This window comes from Sturnira hondurensis, unplaced genomic scaffold (assembly GCF_014824575.4).
Source record: "Sturnira hondurensis isolate 20B ecotype Veracruz unplaced genomic scaffold, ASM1482457v3 Scaffold0002640, whole genome shotgun sequence".
NCBI lineage: Eukaryota > Metazoa > Chordata > Mammalia > Chiroptera > Phyllostomidae > Sturnira > Sturnira hondurensis.
The window spans coordinates 3194361-3221134 of record NW_028075271.1 but is presented as its reverse complement, the minus strand read 5'-3'; the positions used below and the strand labels follow the sequence as shown (position 1 = coordinate 3221134).

The 26774-nt window shown below is 48.6% G+C and overlaps 1 protein-coding gene across 2 annotated transcripts in view; it reads left to right on the top strand.

Annotated features, from left to right (window-relative positions):
- Nucleotides 1–794: 794 nt before the first annotated feature.
- Nucleotides 795–26774, top strand: part of VPS26C (VPS26 endosomal protein sorting factor C) — a 37552-nt gene continuing 11572 nt past the window's right edge. For both annotated transcript variants that reach the window (XM_037040632.1, XM_037040631.1), the window contains exons 1-3: nucleotides 795–915; nucleotides 21526–21669; nucleotides 22671–22820. In XM_037040632.1, coding sequence (XP_036896527.1) covers nucleotides 859–915; nucleotides 21526–21669; nucleotides 22671–22820 — 351 coding nt within the window. In that variant the 5' untranslated portion in view covers nucleotides 795–858. The remainder of the gene's footprint in view (nucleotides 916–21525; nucleotides 21670–22670; nucleotides 22821–26774) is intronic.

Below are 26774 nucleotides of genomic sequence, written 5' to 3'. Positions count from 1 at the left end.
AAAAAGACTAGGCGGCCCGTTCGACTCTGAGGTTTTCATTTCCGCGCACTGCTGAGATCCAGGGCCTGCAAGCCGCGCCTTCCCGCATTCACCGCACGAATATGAATATTCAACACCCCGTTCCCAGGGGCTCGCCGAGGAAGTTCCCACAAGCCCCCGCGCCTGGCGAACCCCTGCACCGCGGCTCGGAGCGGGACGAGGTCACTCACACTGCCCGAGACCTTGGCCCCTGGCCTGCGGGGCGAGGCAGCCGAGCACGCCGCCAGCCAGCGCTTTGCAGGCCTTGAGTGCCGGGCCGCGGGCCGGACACAGGGGCGCGGTCCCTCAGAACCCCTGGGGGAAAGTGGAGGAGGTTGGCTATGCTGAGAGGAAGAGGAGGAGGGAACGCAATCCCCACTTATCACTGCCTTAAAACCAACTCACTAGCGCAGCGCCTCAGCACCGCACAGCCTGACGGGAGCCTCAGCATCCCTGCGCTGGCTAAGCCCGCGAGCGGTCTCCAGCACCGCCTCCGCCGCGGCGAATGCCGGGAGAGCCCACTTACCCCGCCCTGTAGCAAACGGGACAGAAGCGGGGTATTTCCGGCGTTATGACTGTTTTTACGGAAGGGGCGGGGCTATATTGGTCCCGCCCCTCACGCCCGGTGGAGGCGTGACGAAGAGTGATAGTCCCTCGGCCCGCCCCTGCGCCGGAATATGGAAGGCGGGGGAGCCGATCAAAAGTAGGACGTGAGGTCACGTGATGCAGCTGCCCGCGGAGAGTAGAAAGGGGCGGGGCCTGTGCCGGAGGGGCGGGTCATCCTTCATTCTTCTCTGGTCACGTGTGGCAGGAAGTGACCCCTGCAGCGGAGTTCTGGAGATGGGGACCTCCCTGGACATTAAGATTAAAAGAGCGAACAAGGTTTACCATGCCGGGGTAAGTGGGGTGGGCAGGCCCGCAGGTTTTGTCATTTCCAGGATCCCACGCACCTCGGGTGTCCCTGGGCGGGGCAGGGGCGCGCTGCCAGGTGAGTCCCCGTCAGGTGCGTCTGGTGCGCGCCGGGCTGTCTTACCGAGAGGCCCCCCCGAAGGAGTCGCCGACGTGTGTGGGGAGGGTGTGCGGGGCCCAGGGGCCGGCTCCGGGGCTGCAGCGCCAACCGCTTGGCTCCTTGAACATCTGGCTCCGCCTTGGGCCCCGGGCTTGAGCTGTCGCAGTGTGCAGCACTGAGGGCGGAGGAGCTCGATGACCGAGCGACCCGTTCCCCCACTCCTAAGGTGACTGCAAAGATGTAACGAACGAAAGGCAGAATTCACCTTCAAAAGGGAAATATGCATTTCAGGCTGTAGTCACCTCTAACACCATGCAAAAGTTACTCATTTCTCTGGTTTTATTTTTTGAATATCATACAGAACGGATGGCATATTAAAATGCAAGTCCAAAAAACCTAAACCATGCCGCCAATAATTGTTGTGCCACTGGCCGTTTAACCGCCTTGGGCCTCATTCTTTGTTTGCAAAATGAAGCTGTTGCAAGATTCCCTGATTCTAACTCGGGAAATGTCATCCCTTCCTCCTCGTCAGAAGCAGTCACCCTGGGGGGATTTTAGAATGCGCTTGTCCAGGTCCCACCCCAGGGAGACCAGTGATTCTAGTGTGCAGCCAGCGTTGAAATCACAGGTGCTCTCGCCCTCTGCGGAATAAAACTGAGAGTCGTGGTCAGTCACGTGAATGCAGCTAGTCGCAAAAGGGATAGAATACCCGGCCAAGATCATGAATGGATGCTAAAAGCCTTGAGTTCAAGGTTATTGGGGAAATCTGATATTTACCCAGGCTCAAATAGTTACCTTAATCGCCGAGGGAAAAGGCTGCATTTATAATGGAAGAATATGGTTGTCCCCACACTAACCAAAACCGACCAGCCCTGAACACCACCTCACCATCACCACTAAGGAGGCTGACCCACGGATTCTGGTGTAACAATGGAGGGTTCTGGCAGGATGCACCTGGGAGAACACAGCTCCCCCATGCAGTATTCCTTCCAGAAATGTTGGACCTCAACCAGTTCATGAGGAAACTATTGGGCATTGCCAAAAATCAGAACGTTTTGTGAAATAATTGGTCTGGATCCTTCAAAAATTTCAGTGACGTGAAAAAAGGGATTTTTCTAGATCAAGAGACTAAAGGGATATGATGACCAAATACAATGCATCATTTCTGATAAATCTGAATATAGGCTAAATAATAAATAATAGTTTTCTACTGGTATTAAATTTCCTGAATATAATGTTCATTTTTGGTTCCAGAGGAGAATACTGAAATATCTAGAAGTCAAGTATCACAATAACTAAATTGATGCACATGCACACTCCCACATGTGACAAGAAGAGAGAAGGCAAGTGTGGCAAAATATTAATTAAAATATTAATTGGTGACTCCAATTGAAAGCTATATGGGTCTACTTTGTATTATTTTAAAAATAATGTCTTTATTGAGACCCAGTTCAAATACCATAACATTTACCTTTTAAAGTATAGAATTCAGTGGTTTTAGCATATTTGCAGAGTTGTGCAACCATCATTATCGTCTAATTTTAGAACATTTTTTATCACCCCCCCAAAGAAACCATTAGCAGTCACTCACCGCCCTCCCTCCCGCCAGCTGCTGGCTGTCACAGATGTATTCATTCCTTTTTGTCTCTATGGATTTGCCTCTTCTAGATATTTCATACAAGCAGGATCCTACAATGTGTGGCCTATGTGTCTGGTTTCTTACACTTAGCATGGTTTTTTCCTGTGTTTATACGTGTCCTAGCATGTACCAGTCCCTCATTCCTGCTCATGGATGGTGTTCCATTGTGTGGATGTACCACATTTTATTTATCCATTCAGCTGATGATGGACATTTGGGTTGTTTTCACTTTGGGGCTATTGTGGATGCTGCTGCTAGGAACAGTCTAGTTCAAGTTTTTGTGTGAACATATGTCTTGATTTCTCTAAAATAGATACCAAGGAGGGGAACTGCTGGGTGACATGGCAACTTTCTGTTTACCATTTTGAAGACCCACCAACCTTTTCCCAAGCACCTGTACCACTTCACCCTCCCCCAGCAGGATATGCCGGGGACAGTTCTCTGTTTTGTATTCTTACAACTTTTCCTATAGCTTGGAAATACCAAAATAAGAATTGGGGACAGTAGTGACAGGAGACTAGGTACATTTCGCTTTAATACTCATTATTTAGCAAGGCAGCGCATTCCATTCAGAGATGTTACTCTAGCTCGGATGCTGACATGTTTTCTGTGGTTTGAAATATGGTACAAGTAATAAAAAGCACACTTAGAAAAGACGTGAGAAATGGAACTGGGAAGTTGACCCAACTGAAAGCCTTGTGCAGCTGGGACCCCTCCTGTGGGTGGCAGAGTTGAAGGTGGTATCAGCTGTGTCCACGTAGTACACAGTGTTTGGTGCCATTGTTAGGACCACAATCTGCAGTTACTGGCTGATGGCAGTGTTTCTCAATTCTCAGTCAATTACACTAAACACTTTTTAAAGGAGACTTTATATGATGATTGTAAAAGAAGAACCAGTGTAACCTCCTAAGTAGCTGGTACTGTTTTTTTAATTGAGCAAGAATCTGTTAACAGGTTTATTTTTTGTGTGTTAAATACCACGGGACAGGATTTTAAGGATGAAACACTCAGTCAATGACTGCCTCACAAAGGATAAGAAAATGAACTCTTAAACCACAGAGAAAGAACAATTTTTTGTGAACTTCATAAAGGACTGAATGTGCAGCTGACATCCACTAGTGATGATCTGGTGATACAATTTGTCCAGTAGCCGAACAGTTTGTTTTTATTGTGTTTTCTAACCGTAAGAGCTAATTAAAAGCAAAGCCCATGTGACACTGCACACACACAAAAATATGGTCACCGTGGGCCATACTACCAATGAAATAGTACGTAAACACATCTTTTTCTGGTCCAGAGAAGATAAAAGGAATAGCACTCTGCATGCTTCACTCTACGAGATGAATTTCCCTAGGACAAATCCAATGAAAATGGCTGCAATTGTGAGCAGACGTGAAGGAAGGACTGGTGATACCATCTCTGGAGGGTGTGTTGAGGTTGAGCAGGTTTCTCTGAGCGTGCTACCTTTCTGAGCCTTAAGCTTTCATCCCTCAGGTGTTGATTTTCTTCTGATGGCTTCATTATTTCTCCCTGAGGTCTTCGACACTCTTCCCTGAGTTTCTTTGTTTCAGTGTCGAGTGAAACACTGGTTTTGGCATTGGTGCATCTTGTTTAGATACATTTAATGGAACAGCTTTGTTAGGTTCCATATCAACTGATGTATCATTTTCATTGTGCATTTCAAAAACATGTCTCAATTTAAAAGATTTTATTTATTTATTTTTAGAGAGGGGAAGGAAGGGAAAGAGGGAGAGAAACATCAGTATGTGGTTGCCTCTTGAGCGCCCCCTACTGGGGACCTGGCCTGCAACCCAGGCATGTGCCCTGACTAGGAATTGAACTAGTGTGACCCTTTGGTTCAGTCTGGTGCTCAATTTACTGAGCCTTACCAGCCAGGGCCAAAAGCACAATGTCATTTCCTCGGAGTGCTATAAATAGCCCTGTAAAAAACTGCTAAGACTTCAACTCAGAACATGTGATGATTTTGTTGCTGTGCGTTACAGCTTCTTAACTGTGGATACATTTGAGAATAGCTGATTCTGTTTGTCACCGGAGAACCTAAGTTATGCTTGGGTTTAACACTGACATTTGGGGTTCTTCCTAGAAAAAGATGCCCATTGACAAAATGACAGAGTTGTGTTTTTTTTAATCACAGTGGAATGAGTTTTGAAGATATAAACATAATGTGTGCCAAATTACCAACATTTTACAGAAGGCTGGAAGTGAAAAGTTAAGTCTTTCTTCCTCTTCCCAACCTTCTTTCCTGTCCCTGGGGGTATCCACCGAAATTTGCACACCCTTCTAGATATTTCTTATGAGCAACAGGCGCACATGTACACACACTCACACACACACTGCTTGTTCTCTTTGCTTAACAGCGTGTCTTTGTCTTGGGTACCTTTCCTTATCACATCCTCATCCGTGTCATCCTTGTTTAGATTGTAACTTAGAACGAAGTCATTCAGCCAGTGTCTTCAGATCTCAAGAGGCCTACAGGTCAGTGGAGAAGGAAAGGCAGATACGGAAAACGAGAGAGGAAAGTGCACGCCTGGCGTGTGAGGGCACAGAGCAAAGGACGGTCATTTCGGGGGAGGCAGCTCCTGGGTCATTGTTGAGGGGGCAGTTCTTGCATCGAATTTCAAGATCTAAGTTTTCTCTGCCTCTCGCCTGTGTTGGGAGAGACTCGGTCACTAGCGATGGAGTGCTCACGTGTACTGAGGGGGCGGCATTTCCCCTCACTGTCTGGCTGAGGAGACTTGGCTCAGAGAATTTTCCAGTAAGAGCCAATATTTGGAACTATGCTCTCTTAGTCCAAAGTCCAGGACTCCGTGTGCCTTCTCTGGGTCTAAATTCTCATCTGTAGCTGGAGATGACACCCACTCAGAAGGTCTGTTGTGAGGATTGAATGAGATGGTGTTTTTAGACATTTATTATAAAGAACAAATTGTCCATTATAAATATAGTCATAGGGATGCAAAGCACAGTGTAGGGAATATAGTCTCAATAATATTGCAGTAACTGTGGTGCCAGGTGGGCTCTAGACTTACCTGGGCAGTCACTTTGTAAGGCGTATAAATGTCCAATCACCATGTTGTACACCCATGTTGAAACCAATGTAATACTGCATGCCAACTGTAATTGGAAAATAAACATTATGTTATTTTTAAAAGACATTTTTATAGGTTCTGATTTGAATGGTAGATGGTAGAGATGCCTTCAAGCTTTTCCATGAGGTCTTTGCACACTTGGAATTGCTCTGTCTGCCCCACTGCTAATGAGGTTGTTAGCACACCCTCCAAATGGCCCAGCCAGGGCTTATCAGGCACTTGACAGATTTTTGGATGTCGCTTCACGGCGGACTTGGAGCAGGGAGGGCCAGTGGCTGAGGTGAGCAGATAGATGACAGCGTTTTTGGCACCGAAAGCTGAGAGTGGTTTTGGTGTTGCTGTGCACTGGTCTGCTTGTTGCAGTGGACGTGTTCTTGACAAGAGAGTTTGACACATGCGTGGCAAGCGCATGTTGTATTTCTGGCATGTTAGAGGGGCTTCTCAGTTAAAAGACATCTGGGGCGAATGCTTTTATGTAAGTGGAGTTCATTTGTTTTTATAAATTCAGAACGGTTTACATTCTTTAATACAGGTACATGTGCTCATGAAAATGACACTTAAATATTATGGTTGTGAAAAATGTAAACAAGATTTGCTGCCCAGCATAGCCAGGTTTTAATGATAAGGGATTTCTATTTGGCTTACATGTAATTTCCTGTTAAAAATATTAAAAAGGAAAAATCCCATATCCAACAGTTCATTATTGTGAAGAAAACTTGTAAAGCTACAATGATATTAAAAAAAAGCGTAACTATTTTACTTTGTGTTACTGGATTCTTGATAGGTGAATGGTTAATTACAGTGAATGCTATGGCGAGGACTTAGGGTATAAAAATACAGACCTTTGAGCCCTGGCCGGTGGCTCAGCTGGTTAGAACTCCATCCTGTGCACCAGAATTGGGTTTGATTCCTGGTCCGGGCACTTACCTAGGCTACAGATTCATCCCCAGTTGGGGGCACAAGTGGGAGGCAACCAATCCGTGTCTCTCTTACATCGCTGTTTCTCCCTCTCTCTCTCTACCTGCCTCTCTATCTAAAATTAATAAACATATTTAAAAAAATACAGATCTTTGCTCTGGGAGGGATCTCATTTTGGGGGAGGTGTGAACCTTTTAGGAGACACAGTCATCTAACCTTGAAGGGGCCTCTCTTCCCACTTGATGCAGTACTCCCGAAAAGGCTCGTCTCCAGAATCACCCCCTAACCATCATACACTGCAGAAGAAGTGTTTTCAGAATTACCCAAGCCCATGGGAAGCTGGGACGCGATGAAGTTACGCAGGCAGGTCTCCACGTGGGGTGCGGTGCGGCCGAGTGGCTGCCAGCCTCAGCATCAGTGAAGCCTCCCTGACCGCTGTGGGTGTGTCCCTCCCTGGACGCTGGGGCCTGCAGACAAGCCCGAGCATGTTGGGAGCGCCCTGGACACTTCTAGGCTCCAGACTTTGGCAGGGTAGTTGTTTGGGTTTTTTTGTTTTGTTTTTTAATAATCAAGTTCAGGATGTCCGATCTCACCACTCTTTTTTTTCTTTTTAAGATTTTATTTATTTATTTATCTTTAGAGCGGAAGGAGAGAGGGAGAGAAACATCAATGTATGGTTGCCTTTCGTGTGTCCCCTGCTGGGAGTTGGCCTGCAACCCAGGCATGTACCCTGACGGAATCAAACCAGTGATCCTCTGGTTCGCAGGCCTGTGCTCAACCCACTGAGCTACACCAGCCAGGGCTGGTAGTTGGGTTTTTCTCTGCCTTCCTCTTGATGCCAAGTCTCCAGGCTGGACCTCCTGACCTTGCACCATCCTGGGTTCAGCCCTGCGTGGCCGTCTTAGCCTTCTGCCGGGTTCCGGCAGTCATTGTCCCACACCAAACTCCCAGCTGTGCGTCCCCACGCTGGAGAGCGGCGGCCCAGGCAGATTCTGCAGAGACGGCCCCTCTCTCCCTTCTGTTGTTGCCCTCACTGACCCTTTCCCACTGCCCCCAGCCAGAGTCAACAGAGCCACACTGGTCTCTTCTGTAGTTGGCCCCAGCCTTCAGCCTGCCAGGACGGTTGTTCCTGCTGTTACCCCGCCTCCTCGGCCCCTCATCCTCCTGCCCCTCTGAACCATGTGTCTTCCCACGCCTCATGGTTCTTTGGGCTCAGCCGACCGCTCCTTGGCACCCCCCTCTCTCGTCACTCTAACGGCACCTCTGCTCCCACGTCTCCGTAGCCCTGTGTCACCCTGGTGTCACCCTGGCTTGTCCTTCCTCTGCCCTTTGGCACAAGCACCTTCTGGAAAGGTGTCGGTTGAGGGGGTTTTCCATCCGCTTTCCACTTTGACTTCAGCTACACTCAGAGTTTTTAACCCCCTGGCTCTGAAGGCCTCTTCTTGTCATTCCATCTTTTTAATCAGGTAGTTATACAGGGTCTGGCACAACTAACACCCCCTCTTTATTACAACATCTTTTATTACACAATCATAAGCATGTAATTCTGTAACATAACAGCATCACACTCAAGCACACCATGTGACATTTTAGGTGAAATGTTCACATTAAAACTCTAAATCATTGCACCCGTATCATTGCCCCACCAACCACCCTTAAGCAGGGTTTGTTTCTGCCAGACCCGGTATGTAACGGCAGTTCTTTCACTCGACAAATCCGTGACACCACTCTGTCCCCAGTCAGTTTGCTCAGCTTCAGTTTCTGCTGAGAAAACCGACTTCGCTCACCAGCCGCTGGCCGGCTGGGCTGCCCTCCCAGTGGGCACAGCAAGGCCAAACTGCGTCCGAAGAACAATGTTAGCAGACGAATTGGTGCGCCAACAAGAGAGCGCAGCGTTCCAAAGCTCGGAAATAACTCTGCCCTATTTGGATGGAGGTTTGGGGAGAGGTCAGTTAACGCGGTGACTTGCTCCAGACCCATTCGGGATTCCCGTGCGCAGACTCGGACTCGGCGTGCACCCGGCGCACAGGTCTGTTATGGTCCTTTACAGGCGCACCATGAAAAAATGCTGTGTCTTTTTTACAGGTTGAAGGTTGTGGCCAACCTGTGTCAGATAAGCCCATCAGGACAGTTTTCCAACAGCATTTGCTCACTTTGGGTCCGTGTGCCACATCTTGGTAATTCTTGCAATACTTCAGACTCATTGTTACTGTTACGTTTGTTAGGGTGATCTGTGGTCAGGGATCTTTGATGTTACAATTGTAACTGTTTGGGGGCACAAGGAACCGCACCCATGTAAGATGGTGAATTTAATGGATAAATGTCGCATGTATTCTGACCATTCCACCGACCAGCTCTTCCCCACAACCCTCCCTGTTCCCTGAGACACAACAGTATTGAAATCAAGCCAATCAGTAACCTTACAATGGCCTCTAAGTGTTCCAATGATAGGAGGAGACACCCATCTCTCACTTTAATTCAAAAGCTAGAAACGTCGAGCTTAGTGAGGAAAGCATGTTGAAAGCCAAGATATGCCAAAAGCTAGGGAGGCCCCTTGCACCAAACAGTTGGCCGAGCTGTGAATGCAAAGGAAATATCCACGAAGGAAGTACAAAGTGCTACTCCTGGGAACACGTGAATAAGAAAGAGAAACGGCCCTACTGCTGATGTGGAGAAAGCTGCAGTGGACCAGACAGAAGACCAACCCAGCCACACCATTCCCTTACACCAAAGCCTAATCCAGGGGCAGGCCCTACCTCTCCTCACGTCTGTGATGGCTGGGAGAGAGCAAGCTGCAGAAGACAAGTTTGAAGCTGGGTGAGGTTGGCCCATGAGGTTTGAGGAAAGCAGTCTCCATAAAACCAAGTTCGAGGTGAAGCACTGAGTGCTTGTGTAGAAGCTGCAGCAAGTTACCCAGAAGATCAGCCAAGAGGAGAGGTGACGGCGGCTACGTTAAACAACAGATTTTCAAGTGAAACGTCCTTATATTGGAAGAAGATGCCACCTAGAGTCTGAGAGAGTTGACTCCAATTTCAGAAGTTCTGTGGGTAAATGCCGTCACACAGATTCGCATGCCGCAGAGAAAGTGCCTGTGGAAAGGAGGGTCCCTTGATGTGGGAAATTGCACTGTTGTCTTACTTCAAAAATTGCCACTGCCACCTCCACCTCCCGGTACCCTCTGCCCCTGGTTCCCCGCCCCCACCGCCATCCATCAGCAGCCTTTGACAGCAAGGCAGGACCTTCCCTCTGCAAAAAAATTGACTTGTTGAAGGCTCAGGTGATGGTGAGCATTTCTTAGCTATAAGGTGGTTTAAATTAAGGTCTGTACTTTTGGTTTTTTTAGACATAATGTCGTTAAACATTTAATAGACTAGAGTTGGAACATAACATATGCACTAGAAAACCAAAAACCCTGTGGGGCCCACTTTGTTGGGCGGTCCAGAACCACCCCCAGCACGGCCTGCTGTGCGCCTGCTGTGAGGGGCAGTCTGTTCTCTCCCTCGCCAGCAGAAGACAATTCAGGCTCAGAAATAGTGTCGTTCTCAAGGTGATGGAAAATAGACCTTTTCATCTCAAGTGAAAGTGTTTCTTCATAAACAGCTCAAGAAAATGAACAATATTGTTTGTTTTAAATATAGATTTCCCCCCCCAAAATTTTAGGCCATGAAACTTTTTTTATTAAATGAAATCTTATATAGAATCCTAATATGTCAATTTTTATAACTACAGTATTTCTTAAAATTGTTTCATGAGCAGATAAAAGAGCATTTCCATTTGAAGTGATTCCTTCCCTATCTTTCCAGCTCTTCCTCAAATCCCAAAGTGGCTGCGGAGGCGCTGGCAGGGGCCCAGGCCCGGTGGTTCCCAGCAGGGAAAGTGCTGGCTGTGGGGCGTGAGGGCCAGCCAGAGCCAGCGCAACTGAGCGTTCTGTACACCAAGCCATCTGATTTGCCCTGCGCCGGGACTGGAGCTCTATTAAATCTCAGATGTAACACAGTGTGTGCAACTAGGCTTAAAGCATTTTGCTTCTGTTTACTGGGGGGTTGAAACCGAAACAGGCAGCCTCCTACTTTACACAGGCGGTAGACCCACCACCCGTGGCTGGTCCCCTGCCAGCGCCCTCCCTGACAGACCGCTCGCCTGGGGTGCTGGGCCAGCAGGCCACCTTTGCTGGTCTCCTTACCCGTGTCCCAAGGCTCCCTGTGAAGGGCGCTGTGAGATTGTCTGTGGCTTTCGACTGTTCATAGGAAACTCCCCCCGGTGAAGCCATTAGAGGCTCAGAAAGAGCCTGTCTCCAAGCATCCGAGGTCAACACCAGCTGCCCCCCCAGCTGTCAGGCAGGTTCTTGAAGGGGGCACGATGTCGGGGCTGTGCTTTCTGATGGGGGCTGGGTTCCCCGAGTCCTCCCTACCCCAGCCCCGACGCCAGTGTTTTCACGTACGCCTACAGTCTTAGTGTCACGCACCAGACGTGATGGCCCCCAGATACTGGCCCTTCCTTTGTGTGATCAGAAAGGACGGTTTTGGGCCAGTGCTCCAAAACCCGCCCCGTCATCTTGGGAAAGGAGCAGAAGTCCCATCCAATGAAAAGTAAGGCGTTGATGAGCAGACATTCTCTTCATTAATCATCAGGACGACAAAACTTTTTATAATTTGAAAGAGACAGTGTTAATATCACCACATATTTCTGGTCTTTCAAAAAGATTTATATTAGTTTTGTAAATTTAAAGTTCATTTTCACTGGCTAAGAAAATGCAGGAGTGCACAGCAGTCTCGGTGCAAGGTAAGGTTCTCCTGCCCCTCCCCCAGTGCTCCATCAGCACGCCCCAGAATTACACTTGGCAGTCCCATCTCCTGCAGGAAGCTGGTCCAGTGCCCTGTGTCACACTGCCAGACCCCAGGCGGATCCCGGCGCAGGCCGACTCCAGGACTGGAGGGTGGAAGCTGGCCCCACAGCACGGGATGCCCTTGGCCCCCAGGGCTGCTGGGGAAAGGCAGGCGCTTGAGATACGAGGGCTGGCGGACCCCGTGAGACAAGATAGAGATGTTTTTGATCCCTGTAGTTTTCCATAATGTCATGTAAATGGCATAAATATGATTATATGATAAGGAATCTTTTGAATCTGGCTTTGTCACTTAGCCTTTGAGAGTCCTGCAAATTGCTGTTTCTGTAGTTTGTTCTTTTTTCATGCTGAGTCATTTTCCCTGGTAGGGATGAACTGTGGTACATTCACCCACTGAAGGACATTTGGGTGACTGAATAAAGCTACTAGAAATATTTGCAAACAGGTTTTTGCATGAACATAATCTTTCACTTTACTTGAGTAAAATTTAGAAATAGGGTTTTCCTTCACACTTTATATTTTTCTCCTTACCTGCTCCCTCCAGAATTTGGCACTCTGAAGGAATAAATAATGACATAAAGTTTCTTTGCATAAAACCAATAAGACCAGTTGTTAATGGTGGTTTTATCAACCAAGATTTTGATTGGAGTGTCACACCTGTAGGGGGTACATCTGGGCCTGGATGTCATCAGAAAGCCCTGAGGAACTGGGATTGACTTTCGAAGCTAGAGACAGCCCACAAGAAAAAACCTGGTACCTTGGTTGGTTGTGTGGTTCATGGCAGTCTTTCCAGGGAAGGATGGAAGGTTGCTTTCCTGAAAGATGGCAAGGAGGAACCTTAGAACACAGTGGAAGCCTCAAAGACTTGAGCAAAGCAGGTGGTGTAAGCAAGGCCAGGTGGCAGGTGTGTGGCTCAGCTTCTGTGCCCTGAAGGGTGGACTGAAGAGGCAATCTGGAGATTCCTTGTGCGGGTTCCAGCAAAGCCAGCTTAAAGATCGTATGTGGTCAATTGGTGCTCTTACTGTATTTATGCAAATGAACAGAAATAAAGCTGGACTTCATGCCATCCCTTTAATGACAGGGAAGGGTGATCTAAGGAGAAAAACCGCGAATCAGGGAAAACCACTGTGACCAGGGCCAGACGTTGGACTAGTGCAGCTACTGTCTTCGGTGTGTTTTCGTCTGGAAGTCAGAACTGGGCTTATAACATCACCAGAGAGTCGTTTGCACAGCCGGCTTAAGCTAAGGAAATGGAGAACTTCTGCCTTTGGGGGTTTGGGCTTGTAGCCTTTTGGGAAGCAAGGAAAATGCAGGGTCTTGTAAGAAAGGAGGGCTCTGAGCACAGGGGCTCCCAGGGCCCCCAGGGTTGGGATGTTGTATCAAAGCCTGCTTCTCCCAGCAGGGATTGTTGGGCCCCTCACCCAGGCGTCGTGGGTGGGCCCTGTGTTCTTGGTCACGTTACCTCCCCTCTGTTTTAGTAGGTTGGTAGATTGGAGACGTGCGTTCTCTTCGAAGTCCTCCTTTCTAGGACTTTAGTCAACACATAATCTTGGCCATTATTTACCACACGGAGAAATGTCTGGCGATCATGTCTTTTCCAAACAAGATGGAAAATAGTCGTTACACAGAATAGTGGAGGTGGGGATACCTAACGGTTCTCATTTCCGTTTTCCAACCGAAACGGGTCTCTGAGTGCTACGAGAAAGACTAGAGTGTTTCAACAAGCAATTAATTGTCTGACTTGTGTTTCCCACCTAGCTCAGGCTAACCATGATGTTTTTAATCTCAGTTAACCACTTGGTGCATTTGATTGCCTGTCTGTGAGTGAAAGGGCAGCTCGCCATTGACGCACAAGCTCTCCAGACCAGCCGTGGAGTGCGAGTCCCAGGTGGGTCTCAAAGTCACAGCAGCGTTAGGGAGGAGGCACTTGTTCAGATGCACAGAGGCCCTGGGAACAGCTCGGCTGCCGGGCTCGTCGCGCTGCAGGGATCATCAGAGAGGGAAGACGCTGGAGAGAGAGCGGCTGAGACCTGGGGCCTTTACATCTCTGGCAGGTGTGTTCGAGTCCGAAGTAAGAGAGAATCCAGAGAAATGTGACTTTGTAGCATAAAATTTTGACCTCTTTTCCGAGGGGGACCACTATGCCCTTAGGGTATTAAAATTTAAGAGGCTTAGAGTTTTGTACATTGAAGTCTAGAGAGCACTCATTCTGGAGTTGATCTTATTTAAAAGTTGATTTCTTGTGTTAATAGTCAACCAATTCAAAATTCCTGGCTGCCTCTACCCCTCCCCCGATCAAGGGTCTTCCCTGTGGGGCAACCCAACGCTATCAGTTTCTTGCGATTCCTGCCAAAGATATTTTATGCTCATACAAGTAAATATGTACAGTGTTCTTTTTCTCCCTCATTTTTCACCAGTGGTGTGATATGTAGCCTTAAAAAAAAAACATGTTTTCTAGTGTGAATGATCTCTAAGGTACAGGGAGAGACCATTTAGCGTTCCTTTAGGTTCACAGTCCTTGCTATTCCAACAGTGTTGCAGTGAGTAGCTGTGTTCGTAAGTCATTTCACATGTGCGTGTGCCTCTGAGGAAGTTTCCTAAAAGTGGACTTGCTGGGCCCACGTGTTTATAAAATGTATCCAGTGTTGCCACGTGGCCCTGCCAAGGTTAGGGCTTTCCAGACTCCCCTCCCACGCCCCCCGCCACCCCCAGCATAACAGGAGCATGTTCCTTGTCTCCGTCAACCCGACAGGTGGAAAGTGGGGTTGGAATAGTTGTAACAATCACTTCTCGTACGAAATTCTGTAAGGAGGAATTTCTGTGATGGTTTTTAGTCTTCCACTTCTTTCCTGAGCTCGTCGTACATTTTTCTCTCCCTGTTGCCTAAGCATTTCGTCAGCCCTCAGCTCTTACGGCACTGTTTCCTGTTCGTCCTTCATAGAAGCAGGGGCCTCATCACATGTCAGAAATCCACGGTGAGCCTGGTCTGGGTGGGTCGGTTGGTGGGGCGTCGTCCGCACACAGAAAGGTTGTGGGTCCGATTTCTGGGCAGGGGGAACACACAGATTGCCGTTCAGTCCCAGGCTGGGGCACATATGGGAGGCAACAGATCGATGTTTCTGACATCAATGTTTCTCTTTCTCTTTCTCTCCTTGCCTTCCCCTCTCTTCGAATTCGATAAGTATGTCCTCAGATGAGGATTAAAAAAAACATTCATGATGAAGTTCATGGTCACGGTTTTTGTCCTTAGATGGTACTGTGTTGTCTGGTGAAGGGTCAGTCATCCAGTAAACATTTGAGTACCTGCTATTGTGACCACCTGTGCCCTGGAGTTGACATTACAGGGACACAGATAATAAATGAAATAGGTTCAAACTTATTTTAGAAAGTGGCAAGTGCTGCAGAGCCGAGTCTGAGAGGGCTCAGGGACCCCTGCATGGGCTCGTGCCGCAAGGAAGAGATTGGCCTCAACTTGGAGTAGAGCGTGGGCAAGTGGGAATTGATAGCCAGCGAGCAGGGTGGGCATCAGTGGGTGGAAAGTCACTGAGAGGAGGAAGCGTAATGGGTGGGGGGGATTCTGCCAGACCAACCTAAGAGGACTCTTGCTGAAGGCAGGCCAGGGTGCAGATGTCATTTGGGGGAGGAGGTGGACAATGAGGAATCCAGCAGAAGAAGATCAGACAGGAGGATGGCTAAACCAACTTAGAATCCTTGCTAAAATTGGGCAAGGCAGAAATGAACATGGAAATCCTAGAATCGAGCCCTAGTTGAAAGAGAGCTCAGGTGAGGCTGTGTAGAGTTTGGTCGAGGAGAGACTCCGTCACGAGTCACGTGGGTGTCAGGGGGAGGAGCGTGCAGGTGGAGGGAGGAGCAGGTGCCGGTGCCCCACAGTGCCCACACTGGACCCTGCAGGCCGGTTAAAGGAGCAGCGAGGCGCTCGGGGCGAGCCAGCATGCTGTGGGCCTTTCTAAGAGATGAGGTCAGACAAGTGAGGGGGGCGGCACATGCCCCTCAGTGGGCCATGGAGATGACTGGCCTGTGCTTACCCTGCGTGAGCTGGGAGCCTCTGCAGCATCACTTGAAGTGGGAAACTGGTGCCACCTGTCTTGTGTGTGCACCCTCGGCTGCTGGGGCTGCTCTCTCTCCTGCTCTCGTTTTTAAATCCATTACATGCCCTGTGCTGCTCTGCTGGTTCTTTCAATGTCGCCTTCTTGCAGGAGATGAATTTATTCCTAGAATAAGCCAGCTGAGGTTTTCTGTGTGATTTCCTTCCCTTTTCCCTGTGAGATAAGCGGCTGAGGGAGGTTCTCACAGCATGGAGGGCTCAATGCCTTTGCTGCTGCTTCCTGCTTCCTGCTTCCCGCTTCCCACTTCCCTTTGGGGCACATTTTCAGCACCTCTCGCTGGGGTTGCTCTGCCCCTTGGAGCCTGACCACTCCCCCCAGCCAGGCCCTCACCCTCCAGAAGCACATTTCTACAGCCATGGGGCTGTGTTGTGGCCTTTCCCCATTCGTGCCCACCCCTCCTCCCAGCCCCCACACCCCGTCTTCACTTTTTTTTAGCAGTTCTTCCACCTATTTCTTGGTATTTAACTGTCTCCTTGCTTCACTGAAAATGGAGTTTGTGGTTTTGCTTCTTGTTCTTTTGTGTGACTTCTAGGAAACCAAGGGGGCATGCTAGAGACGTCACCATCTTCAAACCTGGTGTCCTCATTATGGGTTTGGCCTTTAATTCCTGAGAACAAGAAAGAACAGAGCGGTGTGGTGTGGTGGTGGCCTTTCATGTTTAGAGGAGACAGAGTTAGAAAACATCCCTCTCACCCTGCAGTAGTGGTGTCTCCTGAGGACACCAGCGGTGGCCAGTCGCCTCCAAGCACCGACTTCCAGCCCCATTGTTTGGGGTGCGGCTGAAGATACTGCCCAGGGCCTTTCTCCAGACCAGGCTGCTCCAGGATAGAGAGGGTGCTAATCAGCGGCAGGCTCCGTGTGGTGTGGGTCTCTGGAGTGTCGTGGAGGGACACGGCTTCGCAGTGCTGGGGGGACCCCAGGTGTCTGCGCTGCCCGTGGAGGGCAGCACAGGTCCAAGCCCTGTAAGGGGCAAGATGTGTAGTCGGAAGCTCTGGCATCCGATGCCTCGTGTCTTGCGCATGCCCAGGTAGGACCTGCACGCTCTCGTCCGTGTCTCTTAAACCTTTCTCAGGTCAAGGACCTCCTTGATGATAGGCCAGAGCTATGGCTCTTCTCCCTGAAAGAGAGCACACATGTGCTCGACTTTGTATGCTGTGTCTGGGGTTCATTGTCATCCTTAAATCTGTGGCTGGCCTCTCATTGCAGTCATGGCCCTGAGTTAACAACTCCCACTTACTCTGTTGGAGGAAGTGCCGCACACTCCAGGGCCGTAACCTGTTTCCCCCTCCTCAGAGTTGTTGGTACGTGTCTGCAGGGGAAGGTCCTCACAAAGTCTGGGGTCCTCCTCGAGTTTTCATTTTTCAAGTTCATTCTTTCCTCTTCAGGATTAATCCAGAGTTGCCTAATACATAGGGTGGGCAGGGCAGGGGAGAGCCATGTGGGGAAATGGGTACAAGTGTAATTGAACGACAATAAAAAAATTAAGAAAATTGTCTGGTATACCTAAACTAATGCAATGTTATATGTTAATTACATCTCAATTAAAAAACAAGAAACAGGATTGTTCATTACTGTGGGTTTCAGCTGGTTGAAATAGCTTCTGTTGCTACATTCTTGGCTCCTTGGGCTCCACCCGGACTAACTCTGTGTCCTCCTCTTATTGGTAGGAATTGAACAGACCTGTCTGTGGGTAGAATGCCTAACGTATCTACGAATAGTTTATTAACTTTGTATTCTCTCCACTATATTCTTTCTTAATTAAAATCAAAGAGTGACAGAAGAGTCCCTTGGGTCATAAAATATTTACTGTGCTTACTTCCAAGGCACTCCACTGCTTTCTCCTTCCTAGGCACAGAAACCAAGGAAGGGCAGATTCTACTGCCGTCGTGACGGGAATTTGCCAACCAGTGGGGCCCAGGTCCCGATCCCAAGATGTTAGCTGAAAAATGTTCTGATTGAATAGAAGCAGACCTTCCCCAAGTGCTGTTGTGTTGTCCGGTTGATAAAGTTCATGACGTTATTTTGTATCATGTTGTTTCTGGGACATACCAGTGAAGTGTATTTTTAAAAATATACTGGTGGATTTAAATCTTTAAAAAATAGATTTCTATCACATTTGGGTTATACAAAAGTTAAAGTAATTTTAATTAAATTTAAAAGTTAAATTATTTCAAAAGAATTTTCATTTAGATACACTCATGAGTTTTTTTGTTTTGTTTTGTTTAAGATTTTATTTATTTATCTTTAGAGGGGAAGGGAAGGAGAAAGGGAGAAAAACATCCATGTGTGGTTGCCTCTCATGTGTCCCCCACTGGGAACTGGCCCACAACCCAGGCATATGCCCTGACTGGGAATCTAACTATGATTCTTTTTTTTCCGCAGGCCCACTCTCAATCCACTGAGCTACACCAGCCAGAGCCACTCATGAGTTTTTTTGCGTTCAGAACAAAATGAGTTCTGCCCTGGTTGGTGTGGCTCAGTGGATTGAGTGCCATCCTGTGAACTAAAAGGTCAATTATTTGATTCCCAGTCAGGGTGCATGCCTGGGTCGTGGGCCAGATCTCCAGTTGGGGGTGTATGAGAAGCAACCACATATTGGTGTTTCTCTCCCTCTTTTCCTCCCCCCCTTCCCCTCTCTCTAAAAATAAAAATAAATTAGTAAAAACTTTTTAAAAAATTTTAAAAACCATGTCCTGGCTGGTGTAGCTCAGTGGATTGAGCACAGGCCTGTGAACCAAAGGGTTGTCGGTTCAATTCCCAGTCAGGGCACATGCCTGGGTTGCAGGCCCGGTCCCCAGTAGGGGACACATGAGAGGCAACCACACATTGACATTTCTTTCCCACTCTTTCTCCTTCCCTTCCCCTCTCTCTAAAAATAAATAAATAAATTATTTAAAAAAAATAAAAAACCCCAAATGACTTCTACTCTGAATTCTCTGCTCCTTGAAATCTGCTCAAAATAGAGATGGATGATCATGTATTTTGTTGTTCGTTGCTTAAAGATTTTTTTTTAGAGAGCTGGGGCGGGGGGAGTAAGAGAGGGAGAGAAACATCAACATGAGAGGGAAACATTGATTGGTTGCCTCTTACATGTACCAACTGGGAACCAAACCTGCAACCCAGGTGTGTGCCCTGATAGGGCATTGAACTGGTGGCCTCTGGTTCATGGGCTGGTGGCCAGCCTGTTACAGAACAGCCAGTGCTCATGAAGAGCAGTCAGTGGGGTTCCACTGCTAGGCACCTCTAGGCAAAACTCTGGAGTCGGGAGTTTGGTGGACAAGGAAGGGGTTGTCTACTTAAAGGCTGTTTACCTTGAGAAAATGGCAGGTTTCTGCCTCAGAGCCCCACTCCCTTTAAAACACCCAAAGACAGATAATCCTGCCACCCTCTGCCAGGCCAGACCAGCCCCAGAACGCACCTGAAATCCTTTTTCCCAGTTAAAGTACTGTCCTCCAGGGAACACAGGTCTATAGGAGACTCGTTCAGGCTGCTTGGCCAGTTCCTGGTCACAGTTCGGCCCTAGGCGTCTCCCACAAGTATGTGCGTCCGGCTGGGTAGGGCCACACAGCACAGCCAGCACTGCCGCTGCTTTCTTTGTGGGAGGGGTGCCAGTCTGTTCCCAGACCTTGCAGCCCCCAGCGCCTACCGGTCTCAGGAACTCAGCCCACTGTGGCCAGTCGAGTGAGGGGAAGGGAGAAGACCCCATGTTCCCCAGCATGTTCCATTTTACAGACTCAGCCCAGAAATCCATGTGCATGGAGCGTCTGGCATTTCAACCAGTGCACATTGATGTCCTCCATGTTTGTCAGCCAGTGTCCTTGACCTTCTTCCTGCCGCCATTTTTGCAGAAAGGGGCAGAGTTTCCCAGCCACACAGAGGGGCACACTGTGTGTGACTGGGGCAGGGCTGAGCCGTTACGTATGAGTTTTGTGACCTCCCCAGCCCATTCATGGCTCTGTGCAGCCTGTGTTGTTTCCTTTCCCCAGGGACATGGAGGCCTGCCCCAGCTCCAGTTTCAGTGCCAGACTGCCCCCGGCACTGCCCATCTCCCCATCTCCTCCCTGGGAAGGGGGCTCTTTTGCCTGCTGCTGCTCCAGTCCCTTGCAATGGAGTTTCTTCCCACCCCTCTTCTCCTGTCATGGGGCAGCTTCTCATGCTGGATTGGGGCATTGGGGTTCCCCTGCTTCTGCTCCCCAGTGATCTGGTCTGACCAGATCATCCTGTTAAAAATCCACCGAGCCTCGCCAGTTAGGGCCGTTTGGTTTTTTTAAATCTAATTGCTTATAGACAGAGAGGAAGGGCGAGAAAGAGAAGCATGGATTGGTTGCTTCCCATATGTACCCAGACCAGGGGTCACACACATCCAGCCACCACCTAGTTGTGTGCTGTGGCCGGGATCAAACCTGCAACCTTTCAGTTATGGAATGATGCTCCAACCAACTGAGCCACACCAGCCGGGGGCTGTTTGTTTTAATTTAGACTTAAGGGCTTTGGGATGGGGAATGGGAAAGAAAAACAAAATACTTAGGATATTTAAGGGACACAGAATATTTCCTGCTCCCAAAATTTCACATAAGGTGAGGACTTGGTGGAAGTTTTTTCACTGGATGACTAGAGGAGATAAAGGATAAGAAGATTTAAACACCCATAGGACAGGTGTTTGGTTTTTTTTTGAATGCTTTGATCTGCAGGCCATTTGATTTTTAACTTTTTTTTCTATCTTTTTATTTATAGGTGGGGGGGGAGACACAGAGAGAGAAACATTGATTTATTCCACTTACATATGCATTCATTGATTGATTCATGTATGTGCCCTGACCAGGGATTGAACCTACAACATGGGCATATAGGGAGGATGCTCTAATCAACTGAGCTAACCAGCCAGGGCCATGCAGGCCATTTTTAATTTTTGCAGTTTTTTCTTTCTTTATTTTTTTGGTTTAGTTGTCAGCAGTTTTCTGTTGTAGTCGCATCTGGCAACAGTCATGCCACATTTCTGAAGGTCATTTAAGAAACCCATTGTTTTGTGTTTGTTGCAGAGTCCCCTTCCGTTCTGGGGGGTGCTGTTCAGTCTCCTCAACTTCCTTTCCCTCTCGACCCCCCTCCGCCCAGAGCAAACCGAGACTCTCAGATTCTGTGGTGACGGGAAGAAACTGCCATCCAGGAAGGAGTGTAGCTAATGTCCATATTATCTTACTTGGTAATTATCTTCAGATAAGTGAATAGATGATCCGTTGTGAAATCTTTCTTAAATGATTTATGAACCAGGGATGTGTGGGCTGGAACGTTTGCCAGCGTGAACCAGAACGGGGCCAGACCGGGAAGTCCTGCAAAGGCCGTGCTGCCCTCGTGCGTTGTACCGGTGACCCCGGATCTCTGCACCGGGGCTTGCTGGGCTAACCATTGCGTTCCGTTACCGAAGCACTTGAAAATGTGTGGCCATTTTCATCAACGCACTTGAGAAACAACCCAGAGAAAAAGGGTTTTATTTCATTGCATCCCTCCCGAAGAGATCATTGCCATCCGTGTGGCTGTGACTGCCATTTGCCGCAGCCCTTCTCTGCCCTCTTGGAGTCGGATGTTGCTGGAGCTCTCCCAGCTGGAAGGTGCGGGTGTCTGGAAGGCCACAGTGGGACGAGATTCCTTGCCCATGGTGTGTGTCCAGCCTGCCCTGTAATTGGGCCGCCCCCACCTCTACCCAGGGCCCTTCCTTCTCCCCCTGGCCTTCAGCCGTCTGGTCTGTCGTAAGTGCTCAGGGAATGTCTGCATCTTTGAACAGATTGACTGATTGTGAAGGAGGCTTCCTCTTGCTTCACGGTGAGGAAGAGGCCTCCTAACGTGGTTGGTGGCTGCCCCTCTCCTAGGAAATGCTGTCAGGTGTGGTGGTCATATGCGGGAAGGACTCCGTCCAGCACCAGGGCGTCTCTCTGACCGTGGAAGGAACCGTGAACCTCCAGCTCAGTGCCAAGAGTGTGGGTGTGTTCGAAGCTTTCTACAATTCGGTGAAGGTAAGAAGGCTTGGGTTGCACATTATTGGCTCATTATTGAAATGTGTGTGGTGGTTTTTTTACTTGCTATTTGGCTTTGTCACAGTTTTGCAGGTAGTATGGTGACAGCCACACTTTTAATGCTTCCTAATCAAACTGGAAAAATAGGTTGATTCTGAATAGATCCTGTATTGAAAGTCCACTTGCTTTAATTCCCATTAGCAAGGATTAGGGGAACCAGAAGGAGACTCAGTCCAGCCACGACCAAAGCCAGCGCTGTCCAGAGAAGCAGCACCTGTGCCTTCTGGCACTCACCTCCTCGCAGCAGAGCTGCTGCTGTGACTGCGGAGGTGGCCGCTTCTGGGCTGGACATTCAGCTGGGAGCGGTGGCCGTTCTTTGTGTCCCTCAGGGTAGAGGTCTGCATTCCAGACCGGAAACTCTCTTTCTTTATAGCCTCCTTTCCCTGAAGGACATAGTAACTCTTTAAGTTCTGAGGGAGAAAGAGTGAAGAGGACAGAAGGGTTCGTTAACAGTGTTCCCATCAGGGCCTTCCCGCATGGTGTGCGGTCCTGATTTCCCCTCCGTGGCTCAAGGCGATCCCCTTCAGACGCTTTGGATTTTCTCAGCAACTCTGAACCACGACCCAGAGCACCTTCCCGACGAAGGTGTCGCGCGGCCTTTAGTCAGGCCCCACGTGGAAGCGCTGTCGTCCTTCCTAGAGGCCTGCACAGGAGCACAGGCTGGTGGCGTTTGGGCCCTGGGGACCCGGTCTTTCCGCCAGCCCACTGAGCACAAGCTGGGCAGGGCGGCCCTGGAGCTTAACCAGGTGCGTAGAGAGAGGAGGGAACTGGCGGGTCCCTTCCTCCTGTGCACCAAACACCTAAGTGACCTGGTGCCAGAGACTCGCGCGGGCTCAGGATGGTGGCGGCTCGGGCTGTGCCTGTCACGTGAATTATGAGACACGGTGACTGGAGGGGGCTCTGAGTGTTCATGGCGGTGACCAGCTGATGTCTCTTTGCAGCCCATCCAGATCATCAACAGCACCATCGAAATGGTGAAGCCGGGGAAGTTCCCCAGCGGCAAGACGGAGATTCCTTTTGAATTTCCTCTGCATGGGAAGGGCAACAAAGTCCTGTACGAGACGTATCACGGCGTGTTCGTCAACATCCAGGTCAGTTTCCTGGCTGCCTTTGTCACTTTCTCCTGCCAGACAGCCTCCCTTCCACTGCACGTTGCTTGACAGCCCCAGGACTGCAAGCCAGTACCCAGGCCGTGACCTCCCGCGCATCCTCCGTGCCCAGTTCTCACTCAGCCCCGAGGGACACGCTTCACGTGTGACCGTGTTCTGTCAGGAGTCCTGCAGGGCCCACACTTCCACTTCTTCGGCAGCCCTTCCTCTGCCCTGCGGCTGTGCGGCCGCGCGGACCCTGTGAACGGAGCTCTCCCTGTCGGGTAGCAACATGCCCTCGCTTCTCTCTGGCAGCCGCACCAACCTGCCTGTTTTTATCCGTATAAATATCTCTTTGTCTAGTGCCCAAAGGCTACTGCTTTAACAGGCTGCAGTCTTTGTTGGACCAACCCTGTAAAGGAGGGGGAAGCGAATTTATGACTTCCGGTCTACCTCTGTGGCTGGGGATGTCTTTCATAGTTGCTGCGGTTGTCTCGGGCGCAGTTTGGAGGCCTGACTCAGAGGGAGACAGAGAGCCGGTCCTTTATCCAGGGGAAGAGAGGTGCTTCTGTGATGTGGCGCTCGCTGCAGCCCCCCTGCTGCAGTCCCCCTTGCTAGAGGGGTGACACGTGCTGTTTTGTCTTACGGAGGGGCAAGGAGGCTGAAAGTTAGATATTTATTATTTACTAATAAAGTTTCAGCTGATAATTTGATCTTTGTAGAAACTGTTCCCCTGCTTAACATGCAGCAGTATAAAAACAAAAATCCTCCAAACACGTGTGAGAGTTTAACCAAAGCCTCTGGGTTTTAGGAGTTGCCTAAAGAATCTGCCAAGAATCACACATTGTACACAATGCATCCTGTTGCAAACAATTTCTTTCTGTTTGGAAGAAACGTTTCCCCCCCTTTAGTGCAGGTGCACCCATTTCGGTGTACTAAGGGGCCAGGGAGCCCCTAGCAGGGCCAGCAGTGACTGGAGAGGCGCCCAGACTCAGGGAAGCTGCTAGCGTCGACTCCCCAGTGCTGGTACACAGACACGGGTCCTCTGACCAACATTCTGGGTTGGGAATACGTTCACCGTGAACAAAAGTCCATGAAAAAATGCTTCTTTAGCAAGACTGAAAGTATCATGAATATTTCATTTTGAAAATTATTTTTATCCGGTTTCCTGAATCAGCATCAACTTGCTTTACCCACACAGCTCTTTAATTCTGTTTATTTAACAACATAAGCATGTGTTCATTAGAAACTGAGTAGAATAACATCAAATTGTCATGGCCTTAATTTCTCGTTACTTTCTCCTGTGTTTGTCATTCTTGTTAAAAGATTCATGTGTTTAAAATAAAGTTGGAAATTTCATTCTTTTCCAAATATTGCCACGAAAGACACACAGATCTACACACAAAACTGCGCGCTTGGTCCCCGCATGGCTGTATGGGGATTGGAAACTGGTTAAAATGCAGAGGAGAGACTTCCGGCCAAGATGGAGGCGTAGGTGGACACACTGTGTCTCCTCACACAACCAAAAGAACAACAACAGCAGATTTCAAAACAGAAAACAACCAGAACTGCCAGGAAATCAAACTGTATAGAAGTCCAACAACCAGGGAGTTAAAGAAGAAACACTCGTCCAAATCGGTAGCAGGGGTGGAGACGGGCAGCCGGCACAGAGAGGACTTGTGGCAAGGCAGTGGCTGGTGGAGCAAGTCGGGTGGTGACTGGTGGAGCAGGCGGTACCACATTGGCATGCAGATAAACCAGGAGGAACAACTGGGGAGCCAGACAGACCACAAAACCCAGGATTCCAGTGGGGGAAATAAAGCCTCAAAGCCTCTGACTGAAAACACCTCTGGGGTTTGAGGCAGTGGGAGAAACTCCCAGCCTCACAGGAGAATTTAATGGAGAGACCACAGGGTCCTAGAATGTACACAAACCCACCCACCCAAGAATCAGCACCAGAGGGGCCCAATTTGCTTGTGGGTAGCCCCAGAACCCACTGAAAGCTGGCAGAGAGCAGAGCAAGCAGAATTGTTCCCTCTCGGACCCCTCCCCCACAGACAGCATCACAACACAGTGACTTGGGTTGCTCTTACTCTCAGTACATAACAGGTGCATGAAGACAAAAAAAGGCCCAAATGAAAGAACTGATCAAAGTTCCAGAAAAAATACAACTAAGTGACAAAGAGATAGCCAACCCATTAGATGCACAGTTCAAAACACTGGTAATCAGGATGCTCAGAGTACTGGTTGAGTATAATCGCAAAATAGAGGAAAGCGTGAAGGCTATGTGAAGTGAAACAAAGGAAAATGTGCAAGGAACCAACAGTGACGGGAACCAGAACTCAAAGGTTTGGAGCAGAAGGAAGAAAGGAACATTCAACCAGAACAGAATGAAGAAATGAGAATTCCAAAAAATGAGGAGACACTGAGTAACCTCCAGGACATCTTTAAACATTCCAACATCTGAATCATGGGACTGCCAGAAGAAGAATAACAGCAAGAAATTGAAAACTTATTTGAAAAAATAATGAAAGAGAACTTCCCTAATCTGGGAAAAAAAAAATAGGCTTCCAGGAAGCCCAGAGAGTCCCAAAGAAGTTGGAGCCAAGGAGGAACACACCAAGGCACATCACCATTCAGTTACCCAAAATTAAAGATAAGGAGAGACTCTTAAAAGCAGCAAGACAAAAGGAGACAGTCACCTACAAAGGAGTTCCTGTAAGACTATCAGCTGATTTCTCAAAAGAAACCTTGCAGGCAAGTATGGGCTGGAAAGAAGTATTCCAAGTCATGAAAGGCAAAGACCTATATCCAAGATTACTCTATCCAGCAAAGCTATCATTTAGAATGGAAGGGCAGATAAAGTGTTTCCCAGATAAGGTCAAGTTAAAGGAGTTCATCATCACCAAGCCCTTAGTATATGAAATGTTAAAGGGACTAATCCAAGAAAAAGAATATGATCGGAACTATGAACAGTAAATGACAACAAACTCAACTATTAACAACTGAACCTAAAAAAAAAAAGCAAGAAGGAACTAAGCATACGACTAGAACAGCATCACAGAAATGGAGATCATGTGGAGGGTTGTCACCAGGGGAATGGGAGGGGGGCAGAGAGGGAAAAGTACTGGGAAGAAACAGCATAGATGGTAGGTAGAAAATAGACAGGGGAGGCTAAGAATAGTACAGGAAATGGAGAAGCCAAGGAACTAATATGTACGAGCCATGGACATGAACTACACGGGGGGGGGGGGGATAAGATGGGCCTTCGGCTCATGCAGGGCTTCTTCAAAGAGCCTTTGATGCTTGTAAGCTCCTTCTGTTATTGATATTTCCTGCTTTTGACCTATTTNAGGCAAGCCCCCCCCCCCCCCCCGCCCCGCTCGCCCCTCATTCTGCTCGCCAGCTCTTACCACTGGGGCTAACCTCGGAGTGCCGCTGCTGCTGACAGTTCCGCACCTCCTCTCGTATCACAGATTTCCTCTTAACCTCGGGTTTACTCGGGCTTATCACCCTTATACTTGTCACCCAGGTTCAACATTTAGTATTTCACTGTCTTTGTTATTTCTGTATTTATTTATTTTTTTAAAGAGTTTATTTATTTCTTTTTAGAGGGGAAGGGAGGGAGAAAGAGAGGGACAGAAACATCAACATGTGGTTGCCTCTCACACACCCCCCCCCCCCACAACCAGCNGGAGACGCTGAGTAACCTCCAGGACATCTTTAAACATTCCAACATCTGAATCATGGGAGTGCCAGAAGAAGAATAACAGCAAGAAATTGAAAACTTATTTGAAAAAATAATGAAAGAGAACTTCCCTAATCTGGCAAAAAAAATACGCTTCCAGGAAGCCCAGAGAGTCCCAAAGAAGTTGGAGCCAAGGAGGAACACACCAAGGCACATCACCATTCAGTTACCCAAAATTAAAGATAAGGAGAGACTCTTAAAAGCAGCAA